The sequence below is a fragment of the Chiloscyllium punctatum genome, chromosome 19 (genome assembly GCF_047496795.1).
Source record: "Chiloscyllium punctatum isolate Juve2018m chromosome 19, sChiPun1.3, whole genome shotgun sequence".
Taxonomy (NCBI): domain Eukaryota; kingdom Metazoa; phylum Chordata; class Chondrichthyes; order Orectolobiformes; family Hemiscylliidae; genus Chiloscyllium; species Chiloscyllium punctatum.
The window spans coordinates 94,769,957-94,783,494 of NC_092757.1; the positions used below are offsets into that span (position 1 = coordinate 94,769,957).

Consider the following 13,538-nt stretch of genomic DNA (forward strand, 5'->3'; position numbering starts at 1 on the left):
TCCTCCCTCCCTCCCTCCCTCTCTCTCCTCCCTCCCTCCTCTCTCTCCTCCTCCCTCCCTCCCTCTCTCTCCTCCCTCCCTCCCTCCCTCTCACTCCTCCCTCCCTCCCTCTCTCTCCTCCTCCTCCCTCTCTCTCTCCTCCCTCCCCTCCCTCTCCTCTCTCTCTCCCTCCCTCCTTCCTCTCCTCTCTCTCTCCTCCCTCCCTCTCCCTCCCTCCCTCCCTCTCCTCCCTCTCCCTCCCTCCTCCTCTCTCCTCCCTCCCTCTCCTCCTCCTCCCTCCCTCTCCCTCCCTCCCTCCCCCCTCTCCTCCCTCCCTCTCCCCCTCTCTCCTCCCTCCTCCCTCTCCCTCCCTCTCCCCTCTCCTCCCCTCCCTCCCTCATCCCTCCCTCCCCCTCCCTCCCTCCCCCTCCCTCCCCCTCCTCTCCCTCCCTCCCCCTCCCTCCTCCCTCCCTCCCTCCCTCCCTCTCCCTCCCTCCCTCCCTCCCTCTCCCTCCCTCCCTCCCTCCCTCAGCCCTCCCTCTCCCTCCCTCTCCCTCCTCTCCCTCCCTCTCCCTCCCTCCCTCTCCTCCTCCCCCTCCTCTCCCTCCCTCCCTCCCTCCCTCTCCCTCTCCCTCTCCCTTCCCTCCCTCTCCATCCCTCCCTCTCTCTCCCTCCCTCCCTCTCTCTCCTCCCTCCCGCTCCCTCCCTCCCTCTCTCCTCCTCCCCTCCCTCTCTCTCCCTCCCTCTCCTCCCTCTCTCCCTCCTCTCTCTCCCTCCCTCCCTCCTCTCCCTCCCTCCTCCCTCCCTCCCTCTCTCTCCTCCCTCTCTCTCCCTCCCTCCCTCTCTCTCCCTCCCTCCCTCCCTCTCTCTCCCTCCCTCCCTCTCTCCTCCCTCCCTCCCTCCTCTCTCTCTCCCTCCCTCCTCTCTCCCTCCTCCATCTCTATCCTCCTCCCTCCCTCCTCTCCCTCCCTCCCTCCCTCCCTCTCTCCCTCCCTCCCTCTCCCTCTCCCTCCCTCCCTCCCTCTCTCCTCCCTCCCCTCCCTCTCCCTCCCATCCCCTCCCTCCCCCTCCCTCCCTCCCTCCCTCCCCTCCCTCCCTCCCCTCCCTCCCTCCCTCTCTCTCCCTCCCTCTCTCTCCCTCCCTCTCTTCCTCTCTCTCCTCTCTCTCCCTCCCTCCCTCCCTCCCTCCCTCCTCTCTCTCTCTCTCTCTCTCTCTCTCTCTCCCTCCCTCACTCCCGGGGGGTGTGTGAGAGACCTCTCCCATTCCTGTTTACGTTGCTCTGGTTGGTCGTTGCGCTGCTGTATTATTGTTTGGAAAGTGCAGTCGGAGAGAGAGAGGGATGAGAGAGAGACAGACAGAGAGCTGAGTGAGTGATTGTGAGAGGGAGGGAGAGAGAGAGGAGCGGACCCGGACCCGGCCTTGAGCGGACCCCAGCAGCTGCTGCCTTTGGGATCGGGAGGGAGCGGCCGGGATGAAGTTCCGGAGCGGTCGGGCTGGGGTAAGGACTTGGGGCAATGGGCCTGGGCTCCTGATCAGAAACTGGTCCCGGTGTGGAGTGCTGAGGTTTGTTGGGACATTCCCCGACACCCAGCCCCGGGCCAGTGAACACAAATGCTGACCATTTGTAACGTGCTCTCAGTTAAATGTGTCCGATCAGCTTGAGGGGTTCCTGTCATTTCCAAGTTTTTGAACAGCCTCATGAACTGACAAAGCTTAATGTTGCTTTTAAAACGTCGTTGTGTCTGAGATGTGTTTATTCTGTTGACAGAGGAGGTGAGTTTGCAGGACTGTGCTGGAATGCTTCGGTTATGTTTGCAGAACAAATCTTGGATCTGGAACGAGACCAGGTATACAGTATAAGGAGACTGGGATCAAAGCTCTGAAGTTAAATTTCACTGCTTAAAGGACATTGTTCAAATTCCTTCTTTTGCCATTTCAAGCCTGGAGTACAAAATACATTTCTGTTCAAGACAAATATTGGCAGCTCATCGATTTAGCTTCTGAATCTATAACAGTTAGATCATCAGGTTAGATTTCAAACCTGCTTTACATCAGGAACTATTGGATTCTAAGTAGCCCCTGCTAAAAAAAACACTCCACTGTTTTATTTCTTTTAAAAAAACCTTATTCTCCAGCATATTGGCATTCCTAGTGAGGGCAGCATTTACAACCCTTTTGAGAAGTTGGTGTCTTCCAGAACTATTTCAGCCTTGATTCAGTGCTGAAGAAATGACTTGTAGATGTAGGGTTAACGCTATCGATTCTGGACAGGAGTTCAAATCCTATCAAGGGGCTGAGAGAATTTAAATTCAATTAATGAAATGAACATCTGGAATGTAAAGCCAGTCTCAGTGACAGCGATCATGAAATCATTTGGTTGACATAAAAACCCATCTGATTCTCGAACCCTAATGTTCTTCACTCACCTGGGCTGACTGACATGACTCCAGACCTACAGCAAGATGGTTGTGTCTTAACTACTCCCTTGTGCTGAGTGTAGAGGAGGAGGTAGGGGAGAGGAGGTAGGGGAGTAGTGAGGAGGGGGGAGAGGACACTTGTTTACAGGAACACTGACTATTTTAGGAAAACATTTACAGTAGAGCTGGCTTGGAGAAATGGAGTTAAAGATGACTCCGTCACATGGTTTTTCCTATTATTTGGGAAGTTCAATGTTTGAGGCATTGGGTAAGTGAACATATTACTTGCTTCTGCCTAAGTGTAGGATCAATCCAAATAAGGTGTCTCTGGGGTTGAAGTGCAGTGATTTTAATTGCTGCTGATGAGTTTTGACCCAGCTCTAGTGTTGCCAGTTCAGTCTCATCGCCTTCATAAGCAGTAGATGCCCTTAACCCTAGCATGACCAGGCTGATCCATTTAATTATTGCTCACTAGGTTCAAATCATCTCTACTCAAATATAGAAAAACATTACTTTTTTTTAAGAAAGGAACTTGAAGTTTATGCTTTGGTGATTGATACCTCTGAGTAATTTTGAATTCAATACTTTTTCTTTGGAAAGCATGGTTTTTTGTAATAAAATCAAGATGTTGCAGAATAGAAAGAAGCTATGTGTTCAATTTAGCCTGTGCTAATACCAGTCCTTCATGGATTTACGAGCTACAAACCTGTTCCTCTGTTCTTTATATTTCTGTACGGTGCTGCTGTTCTATTGACTTGTTAGTATCTATAAATATATGTGTCTCTCACTCTCTTTTCTCTCTTCACACTAAACACACTACAGTCCCCTCCCCCTCCCCCCCCCAATGCAAGTGCAGTACTGACTAAGTCAAGTGCAGTCTCTGTGTGGTTCAGATGCCAAAAAATGATCAGTGGAAGGTATAATGCCGAGATTGACAGGGAATGACTGTCCATTCTGTCTGTGTGTGTCTTCTCTTTATGGCTGTTGATGTTTGTATGTGTTTGCACCTTTCTCTGTACATGTGGGTGTCTCGATATCTGTGCAACTGTGTCTATCCATGTATTTTTGAGCCCGAGAGAGAGCAGGGTTGGTGGGAGAGGGCTATAGTGATTGCAGAGTGAGAGTGGGATGTGCTGTATAGTCCTAGAGAGAGGAGGCAGGATGCATAGTCCAGGGGGAGGGGTCCAGGCAATCCCTGAGGAGTATTGAGGGCAGATGCTGCTCCCTGGATGTTACAACTACTGTGCCTGGGTGAGCCTGGCTGATGTAATCTGGTCAGTTACTGCTTCCCAAACTCTCACTGTGACTAGATTCCTTCTCTGTTGTTTTTCCTGAAACACAGATGTTAAAGTAGCCTTTTTACAATGCTAGTTTTGTAAACCAGAATATTCCTGCATTGTCACCGGGCCAGCAGATTTTGAGAACACAGTATTTGTAGGAAAGATCCAGAAGTGACTTAGAACATAACTTTGCATTGACTATGGTCCAGGGAATGGGGTGGGGTCATAGTGGGAGTTTGCTGAAAGTTTACATTGAACATCGACAAGTAATATACAGACAGTAAAAGGGGAATGATTCACTCCTATCTGTTGCTGCATGCCTTATGTGCATTTGTCAGTGTCAGCTCCTGTACACGTGTAACACAATAATTTATTCCTAATTAGCTGATGTTCCAGAGCTGGTCCTGATGGATTCAGTGTGTTAATTTGACAGAATTGTTGAGAGACATGGGATTAAAAGGCAAGTGTACAATGCAAAGACTTTCATTTCCATAGTGCCTTTACACTCCTTCAGAGTGTCCCAAGTACAGTTAGAGTGAATACAGAAACATTTTATTACTGTACTGTTTTAGGAAGCATGAGCCAATTCATACAGAGCAAGCTCCCAAAAACAGCAATGAGATAATGACCAGACCTTCTGTCTGAGGGATGTACTTTTGTTCAGGCTGTGTCTGGGCCAGCACAGTGGGACAGTGGGCTGGCCATCACTAACTGGTAGGAGATCTGTTTGTAAAGGAACCTTCAGTGTGTCTGCAGCTCTCGAAGCTATCCCTGCATGTCACTGGGTGGATCCAGATGCAATGAAATGATTGCCACAGGGATAAAGCTGTGGCGAGGAGTTTGTGGTTTGTGCAGCTTTGTGACCAGTTCTATTTTTGGAAGCATTGAAGCTAAAAGTGACTATCTCACCATCATGCTGAGGACAGCTGGAATCTACAATAAGAAACACAAATTCAGGCCATTCAGCCTGTCCTGTTTTAATGGCCCTGCACCAGTGAGAAAGCTCGAAACAAGTCTCCTTCCACCTTCTGTATCTCACTGTATTAGTGTATCCTTCCACCTTCCACCTTCTGTATCTCACTGTATTAGTGTATCCTTCCACTTCTGTATCTCACTGTATTAGTGTATCCTTCCACCTTCTGTATCTCACTGTATTAGTGTATCCTTCCACCTTCTGTATCTCACTGTATTAGTGTATCCTTCCACCTTCTGTATCTCACTGTATTAGTGTATCCTTCCACCTTCTGTATCTCACTGTATTAGTGTATCATTCTATTCCTGTTTATCTAGCTGCTGCTTCAATATAGCAACAGATTCCCCTTGGCCACTCCCACTCCATATGGGAACAAATTCCACATCCTCCCCACTCTCTCAGGAAAGAGATTCCCAAGAATTCCTGATTGGATTCATTTGTGACTATCTTATATTGATGGCCCTAGTCTTGATCTTTCTGAAAGGTCAAAAGAAATATCTCCATGTCTGCCCCATAGGGCCCCTTTTATAATTTAAAACCACTCTATCAACGTACCCCTCAGCCTTCTCTTGTCTAGTGAGGAGAACTCCAGGCTGTTCATTTGTTCCTGATGATAATTTTATCCTTTCAGTTCTCGTATAGGTAGAGTCATAGAGATATACAAGCACGGAAACTGGCCCTTTGGTCCAATTTGTCCATGCAGACCAGATATCCTAAACTAATCTAGTCCCATTTGCCAGCACTTGGCCTATTCCCTCTAAACCCTTCTTATGAATCTTTGCTGAACATTCTGCAGTACCTTCATTTCTTTTATGTGACATGAAAATCAGAACTGGTTGTAGCACTCCAAGTGTGGTCTAACCAAAATTCTAAACAAGTTCAAAATAACGTCTCTATTTTTCAATTCTTTCCCTCTGGGAATGAATCCTAGTGTTTAACTTAAATTTATGAGCTCTTATTTACCTTCATGATTCAGTGATTACGTCTGCATCCCTCATCCTTCTGCTCTTTTGAGGCCTCTCCCAGCCTGTTTTTTTGACTGTGACTTCCTTATTCCTTCCAAGATGTATCAGTTCATGTTTAGTTTATCTCAGTCTTTGAATGTAACTGTCAGATACGCTATTACAGCTGCAGATGGTCTTCATGTGCCTGTTCTTTTCTGTTTTGATAGTTCTTAGCCCGCCATACTTTTGCATTTGTGTGAAGCAAGTATCACCTGGAGTTGTATCTCTGATGTAAAAACATTGGGAGGAGATTGGGTGTGTCAATGTACCATTTTAAAATAATCAGGTAGTGTGTGTGGTTTTACTCCAGAGACAGACCTGTGCAGATACAGTGAATATGTTTCTCTGTGACACCACGTCTCCAAGAGTCAAACTCACTGCCAACAATGTACCCAGTCCCATGTCTCCTGCTGACACAGACCATCTCCACCTTCCCCTTTGTCGATTCTGAAACCTCTGTTGATGGCTTCCAAAAGAAACCTCTTTGTCTCTGCTTCCTGCTTGATCCCACTGTTCCTCACCTCACTCACATTCCTTTCCACATCCCTCTCTCTCTCCCTCCCAACTCCTCTCTCACTCTATCCTCCCCCCACTCCCTCTCTGTCCGTCTCCCCACTCCCCTCTCCCTCTCTGTCCGTCTCCCCACTCCCTCTCCCCTCTCTGTCCGTCTCCCCACTCCCCTCTCCCTCTCTGGTCCCGTCTCCCCCACTCCCCTCTCCTCTCTGTCCGTCTCCCCCACTCCCCTCTCCCTCTCTGTCCGTCTCCCCCCCACCCCTCTCCCTCTCTGTCCGTCTCCCCCAACCCCTCTCCCCTCTCTGTCCGTCTTCCCCACTCCCCTCTCCCTCTCTGTCCGTCTCCCCCCACCCCTCTCCCCTCTCTGTCCGTCTCCCCACTCCCCCCTCCCTCTCTGTCCGTCTCCCCACTCCCCCCTCCCTCCTCTGTCCGTCTCCCCACTCCCCTCTCTGTCCGTCTCCCCCTCTCCCCTCTCTGTCTGTCTCCCCACTCCCCTCTCCCCTCTCTGTCCGTCTCCCCCACTCCCCTCTCCCCACTGTCCGTCTCCCCCCCACCCCTCTCCTCTCTGTCCGTCTCCCCCACTCCCCTCTCTGCCTATTTAGGTGTTCCAGCTGATGGGTGTTTCAGGGAATCTGGCAGAGGGTCAGCATGTGATGAGCCGAATGGTCTTTCCATGCACTGTCATTCATTTTGATGACTCTTTCGAAATCAAACTTGAGTGTGTGCACCACTCCTGAGTGTTGAGCTGTCATGATTATAATGTCTCCTACTGGTTATATATCCAGTTGGCTTTCATCCTTGAATGGGACCATAGAGACTCTCAGGCAATAGGATCAAAGGAGTCTTTATTCTGTGTGGGAGGAATTGTGGTGCCCAGTTTGTACACAGCACGCTCCCACAGACCCCGAGATCATAACAACCAGCTCATCTGTTTCAGTAATCTGAATGGAGCAAATATGGCCAAGGTCACTGGGGAGAGTTTTACTGCTTTTTTGACGATCCTTCTACATCCACCGAGAGCTGACTGAACCTGAGCTTAATACCTCACCTGAACAGACAACACTGGGGTACAGTACTGGTAGGGACAGGTCTGTCACTGTATAACACTGGGGGACAGTACTGGTGGGGACAGGTCTGTCACTGTATAACACTGGGGTACAGTACTGGTGGGGACAGGTCTGTCACTGTATAACACTGGGGTACAGTACTGGTGGGGACAGGTCTGTCACTATAACACTGGGGTACAGTACTGGTGGGGACAGGTCTGTCACTGTATAACACTGGGGGACAGTACTGGTGGGGATAGGTCTGTCAGTGTATAACACTGGGTACAGTACTGGTGGGGGACAGGTCTGTCAGTGTATAACACTGGGGTACAGTACTGGTGGGGGACAGGTCTGTCACTGTATAACACTGGGGTACAGTACTGGTGGGGGACAGGTCTGTCGCTATATAACACTGGGGGACAGTACTGGTGGGGGACAGGTCTGTCGCTGTATAACACTGGGATACGAGTACTGGTGGGGGACTGGTCTGTCGCTGTATAACACTGGGATACAGTACTGGTGGGGGACAGGTCTGTCGCTGTATAACACTGGGATACAGTACTGGTGGGGGACTGGTCTGTCACTGTATAACACTGGGAGACAGTACCTGTGGGGACAGGTCTGTCACTGTATAACACTGGAGACAGTACCCGTGGGGATAGGTCTGTCCCTGTATAACACTGGGATACAGTACTAGTGGGGACAGATTCTGAATTAGTGGTGCTGGAAGAGCACAGCAGTTCAGGCAGCATCCAAGGAGCTTCGAAATCGACGTTTCAGGCAAAAGCCCATCATCAGGAATAAAGGCAGTGAGCCTGAAGGGTGGAGAGATAAGCTAGAGGAGGGTGGGGTGGGGGGGAGAAAGTAGCATAGAGTACAATGGGTGAGTGGGGGAGGAGATGAAGGGTGATAGGGTCAAGGAGGAGAGGGTGGAGTGGATAGGTGGAAAAGGAGATAGGCAGGTCGGACAAGTCCGGACAAGTCATGGGGACAGTTACTGAACTGGAAGTTTGGAACTGGGGTGGGGTGGGGGGAAGGGGAAATGAGGAAACTGTTGAAGTCCACATTGATGCCCTGGGGTTGAAGTGTTCTGAGGTGGAAGATGAGGCCGTGGACACTGACCAGGTAGTCATGCATCTCGTCCACATCCCGCACCTCCCCCCCCCACCCCCCCCCCCCCCCCCCGGTGCTCACCTTCCACCCTACCACCTTCGCATAAACCAAATCATCCGCCGACATTTCCGCCACCCTCCAAACAGACCCCACCATCAGGGATATATTTCCCACCCCACCCCTTTCCACTTCCGCAAAGACCGTTCCCTCTGTGACTACCTGGTCAGGTCCACACCCCCCTACAACCCACCCTCCCATTCTGGCACTTTCCCCTGCCACCGCAGGAACTGTAAAACCTGCGCCCTCACCTCCTCCCTCACCTCTATCCAAGGCCTAAAGGAGTCTTCCACATCCATCAAAGTTTTACCTGCACATCCACTAATATCATTTATTGTATCCGTTGCTCCCGATGCGGTCTCCTCTACATTGGGGAGACTGGGCGCCTCCTAGCAGAGCGCTTTAGGGAACATCTCCGGGACACCCGCACCAATCAACCACACCACCCTGTGGCCCAACATTTCAACTCCCCCTCCCACTCTGCCGAGGACATGGAGGTCCTGGGCCTCCCTCACCGCCCGACGCCTGGAGGAAGAACGCCTCATCTTCCACCTCGGAACACTTCAACCCCAGGGCATCAATGTGGACTTCAACAGTTTCCTCATTTCCCCTTCCCCCACCTCACCCTAGTTCCAAACTTCCAGCTCAGTTACTGTCCCCATTGACTTGTCCTACCTGCCTATCTCCTTTTCCACCTATCCACTCCACCCTCTCCTCCTTGACCTATCACCTTCATCTCCTCCCCCACTCACCTATTGTACTCTATGCTACTTTCTCCCCACCCCCACCCTCCTCTAGCTTATCTCTCCACGCTTCAGGCTCACTGCCTTTATTCCTGATGAAGGGCTTTTGCCTGAAACGTTGATTTCGAAGCTCCTTGGATGCTGCCTGAACTGCTGTGCTCTTCCAGCACCACTAATCCAGAATCTGGTTTCCAGCATCTGCAGTCATTGTTTTTACCAACTGGTGGGGACAGGTCTATCAGTTTATAACACAGGGGGACAGGTCTGTAACTGTATAACACTGGGGCACAGTACTGGTGGAGAGAGGTCTGTCCCTGTGTAATACTGGGGTACAGTACTGGTGGGGACAGGTCAGTCACTGTATAACACTGGGGTACAGTACTGGTGGGGACAGGTCTGTCACTATATAACACTGGGCTACAGTACTGGTGGAGACAGGTCTGTCACTGTATGACACTGGGGTACAGTGCCGGTGGTGACAGGCCTGTCATTTTATAACACTGGGGTACAGTACTGGTGGGGACAGGTCTGTCACTATATAACACTGGGCTACAGTACTGGTGGGGACAGGTCTGTCACTGTATAACATGGGGGTACAGTACTGGTGGGGACAGGTCTGTCGCTGTATAACACTGGGGTACAGTACTAGTGAGGACGGTCTGTCACTGTATGACACTGGGGTACAGTACTGGTGGGGACAGGTCTATCACTCTATAACACTGGGGTACAGTACTGGTGGGGACAGGTCTGTCACTGTATGACAATGGGGTACAGTCCTGCTGGGGATGGTCTGTCCCTGTATAACACCTGGGTACAGTACTGGTGGGGACAGGTCTGACACTGTATAACACTGGGGTACAGTACTGGTGGGGACCGGTCTGTCACTGTATAATACTGGGGTACAGTACTGGTGGTGACAGGCCTGTCACTGTATAACACTGGGGTACAGTACTGGTGGAGACAGGTCTGTCACTGTATGACACTGGGGTACCGTACTGGTGGGGACAGGTCTGTCAGTGTATGACACTGGGGTACAGTACTGGTGGGGACAGGTCTGTCCCTGTATGACACTGGCGTACGATACTGGTGGGGACCGGTCTGTCACTGTATAACACTGGGGTACAGTGCCGGTGGGGACAGGTCTGTCAGTGTATGACACTGGGGTACAGTACTGGTGGAGACAGGTCTGTCCCTGTATGACACTGGGGTACGGTACTGGTGGGGACAGGTCAGTCACTGTATAACACTGGGGTACAGTACTGGTGGGGACAGGTCTGTCACTGTATAACACTGGGGTACAGTACTGGTGGGGACAGGTCTGTCACTGTATGACACTGGGGTACAGTACTGGTGGGGACAGGTCTGTCACTGTATAACACTGGGGTACAGTACTGGTGGGGACAGGTCTGTCACTGTATGACACTGGGGTACAGTACTGGTGGGGACAGGTCTGTCCCTGTATGAAACTGGGGTACAGTACTGGTGGGGACAGGTCTGTCACTGTATAACACTGGGGTACAGTACTGGTGGGGACAGGTCTGTCACTGTATAACACTGGGGTACAGTACCGGTGGGGACAGGTCTGTGACTGTATAACACTGGGGTACAGTGCCGGTGGCGACAGGTCTCACTGTATAACGCTGGGGTACTGTCACTGCAGCATGTGGAGGGTGTACTCTGTAATTGCTATATTTGTGACATAATTGGTGAGTGATGCCTATATCGAAGAATATTTGCAACATCCCAATGAACTGTGTTCCTTTTCACAGGTTTGTGCAGTGCGCAGTGTGTTAAAGGTTGTGAAATGCCAGCTGAAGGCTAAGACATTGTAATTTTCTCACTAAATTGTTCTTTGGATTCCTAACTGGGGTTTGTTTACACCTGTGCTCCCAACCCCGTTGCCCTGCCTAATGGCAGCCCGTTCCAGTGCCCCAGAGTCTCCCTGCCACTCACTGGCCTTCAGCCTGACAGTGAGGGAGGCAGTGATTGGTCCCTGAATGGAACAGGACCAGAGCAGCGTGGTAGTTGTGGTGGGTAGTGCCAGGCGGCTGCAGAGTGAGTGGACACTGAGCATTCTGTGGGGGCACAATAATGGCATCAATGAATCCTCATGTACCTTTGGACAGACTGAGGGCTGACATCCTTCCATGTGACTAACATCAGCAACAGTGACCTCCTGTTTGAGAGATCAGTGTGTTCTATTAGAGACACATAGGATACCAACAAAAGCTTATCGTGAACCTGTTCAGGCCACTCACTGAGAGGATTGTATCCCACTTTAGGAAAGATGTGAAGGAGTTGGAGAGGGTCAGAAATGATTCACAAGAAGGTTCCTGGAATAGGGAACTGTGCGAAGTTGGACCACTTCCTTTGGAGAAGGAGACCTGACTGAGGTAATCATGAAGGGCTGTCATGAGAGAGAAGCTGTTCCCTGGTACACCCGCTGGGAAAGAGAAAAATCTGCTTCACCTGACGAGAGTTTAGGATCTGAAATACAGTCCTGGTGGAGACAGGTCTGTCCCTGTATAACACTGGGGTACAGTACTGGTGGGGACAAGTCTGTCACTGTATAACACTGGGGTACAGTACTGGTGGGGACAAGTCTGTCACTGTATAACACTGGGGTACGGTGCCGGTGGTGACAGGTCTGTCAGTGTATGACACTGGGGTACAGTACTGGTGGGGACAGGTCTGTCCCTGTATAACACTGGGGTACGGTACTGGTGGGGACAGGTCTGTCACTGTATAACACTGGGGTACAGTACTGGTGGGTATAGGTCTGTCTCTGTACAACACTGGGGTACAGTACTGGTGGGGACAGGTCAGTCACTGTATAACACTGGGGGACAGTACTGGTGGGGACAGGACAGAGTGCAGTGGAGACAAGTTCAGGAATAGAGGGATATGGACCATGTGCAGGAAGATGGGATTAGTTTAGAATGGTATCATGGTTAGCACAGCCATGGTGGGCCGAAGGGCCTGTTGCTGTACTGTACTGTGTTCTGTGCACTTCTTATAAAGTGAAAGTGAAGCTGCCTCGACGTTTTTTTAATAAAAAGGGACTGTAAGTAAAGTCTCTTTGACACTGTTTCCCACCAGACACTCTCAGGACAGAGATAGCACAAGGTTAAAGATGGAGCTAAAGCTCTCTCTAACCTTTTAAACTGCAAGGAAAACCCTCTCTACACTGTGTATCAAACATTCCCAGGATAGGTTCAGGGTGGGGTTAGATATAGAGGAAAGCTCCCCTGAAGTTTGGAATGCTTTGAGCAGGATTTGGACCAGTGACCTAAGGATACCAGTGTAGTGACATTGTGCCTGGCTGTGCACTTGATGAGCAGAGCGATCAGAGTGGAATCAGGAAGAGCAAGGTACTATTCCCTGACTGCAGATCAAACCAGGCCGCAAGTCCTGACCGGGCAAGTTCCCACGACCCTGCCCCCCCCATGGCCCCCCGTGTCACCCCTGTTCCCCCCACCCCCGTCATCCCCCGTGTCACCCCTCCACCCTACCATTGTACTCTGCCCCCCATGTTGAACCCTGCCCCTTTGCGCTGCTGCAGTATTGTCTCCACAAATTGGATGACTGTGCTTGGCTTAACTAGCAGAGTTTTGTTTGGCTGATTAATTCCCATGTTCTGAGGGGTGTGAGACTTGCTGAACCTCATTTCCGTTGTCAGAGTCGATGGCTGATTGTTAAAACCCAAGCTACCTGCTCTGTCTCTCGCAGACGTGGTGACTGTTCACAGGGCAATTGCAGGAAGTGTTCACTATTCCAGTCTTTATTCAGAGAGAGCTGATGAACAGGCACATTCCCCTAGCAGCTGCAGTAAACGAGGCAGAGACACTGAGTTCCCAGCTCCCCTCTTCTGATCCACTCTCTTTCCTGATCTTTCCCAGGTTCCCTGTTATGGTGCAGTCACTCCAGGCCCATGTCCAGTCCTGGAATGCTGCCATCCCTGCTGTACACTCTGATCCTTGTCTTTGTAACCCTCCTCACAGGTCAAAACGCTGGAAAGGGATGGGGTTTGTGTATCGGGAGTAGCCTCAGGATGTCTCTGAGCTGCTGACAGCTGATGGAATACTTCTCCACATGGTGTTGCTGTTTGCTAGTCTCTGGTTTCCCAGTGTTACCCGATATTCTTTTAAAGGATTTAAAGTTGGAACATTCTATTGGACGTGGATCCTGAGGTGTTCTCTAACAAGAGTGTGTCTAGTTTCAGACAGAGTTCTCATAACTGGTCAACATCCCAAACCTCCTTGTCATTGCTGTCTGTGGGATCTTATTGTGTGTTAATTGGTTGCTGCATCTCCTGCATAATTTCAGATAGTTTCTCATTTACTGTTGAAAACTCTGGGACATCCTGAGACTGTGAGAGGTGCGATTGACATGTAAGGTTGATTTTTCTCTCCA

General features: G+C 50.5%; 1 protein-coding gene across 1 annotated transcript in view; it reads left to right on the forward strand.

The window, feature by feature from the left end:
* Nucleotides 1-1,239: 1,239 nt before the first annotated feature.
* The window catches only part of LOC140491217 (unconventional myosin-Ic-like), a 64,260-nt gene continuing 51,961 nt past the window's right edge, over nucleotides 1,240-13,538 (forward strand). The window contains exon 1 of the mRNA XM_072589197.1: nucleotides 1,240-1,477. Within this exon, the coding sequence (XP_072445298.1) occupies nucleotides 1,451-1,477 (27 nt within the window). The 5' untranslated portion in view covers nucleotides 1,240-1,450. The remainder of the gene's footprint in view (nucleotides 1,478-13,538) is intronic.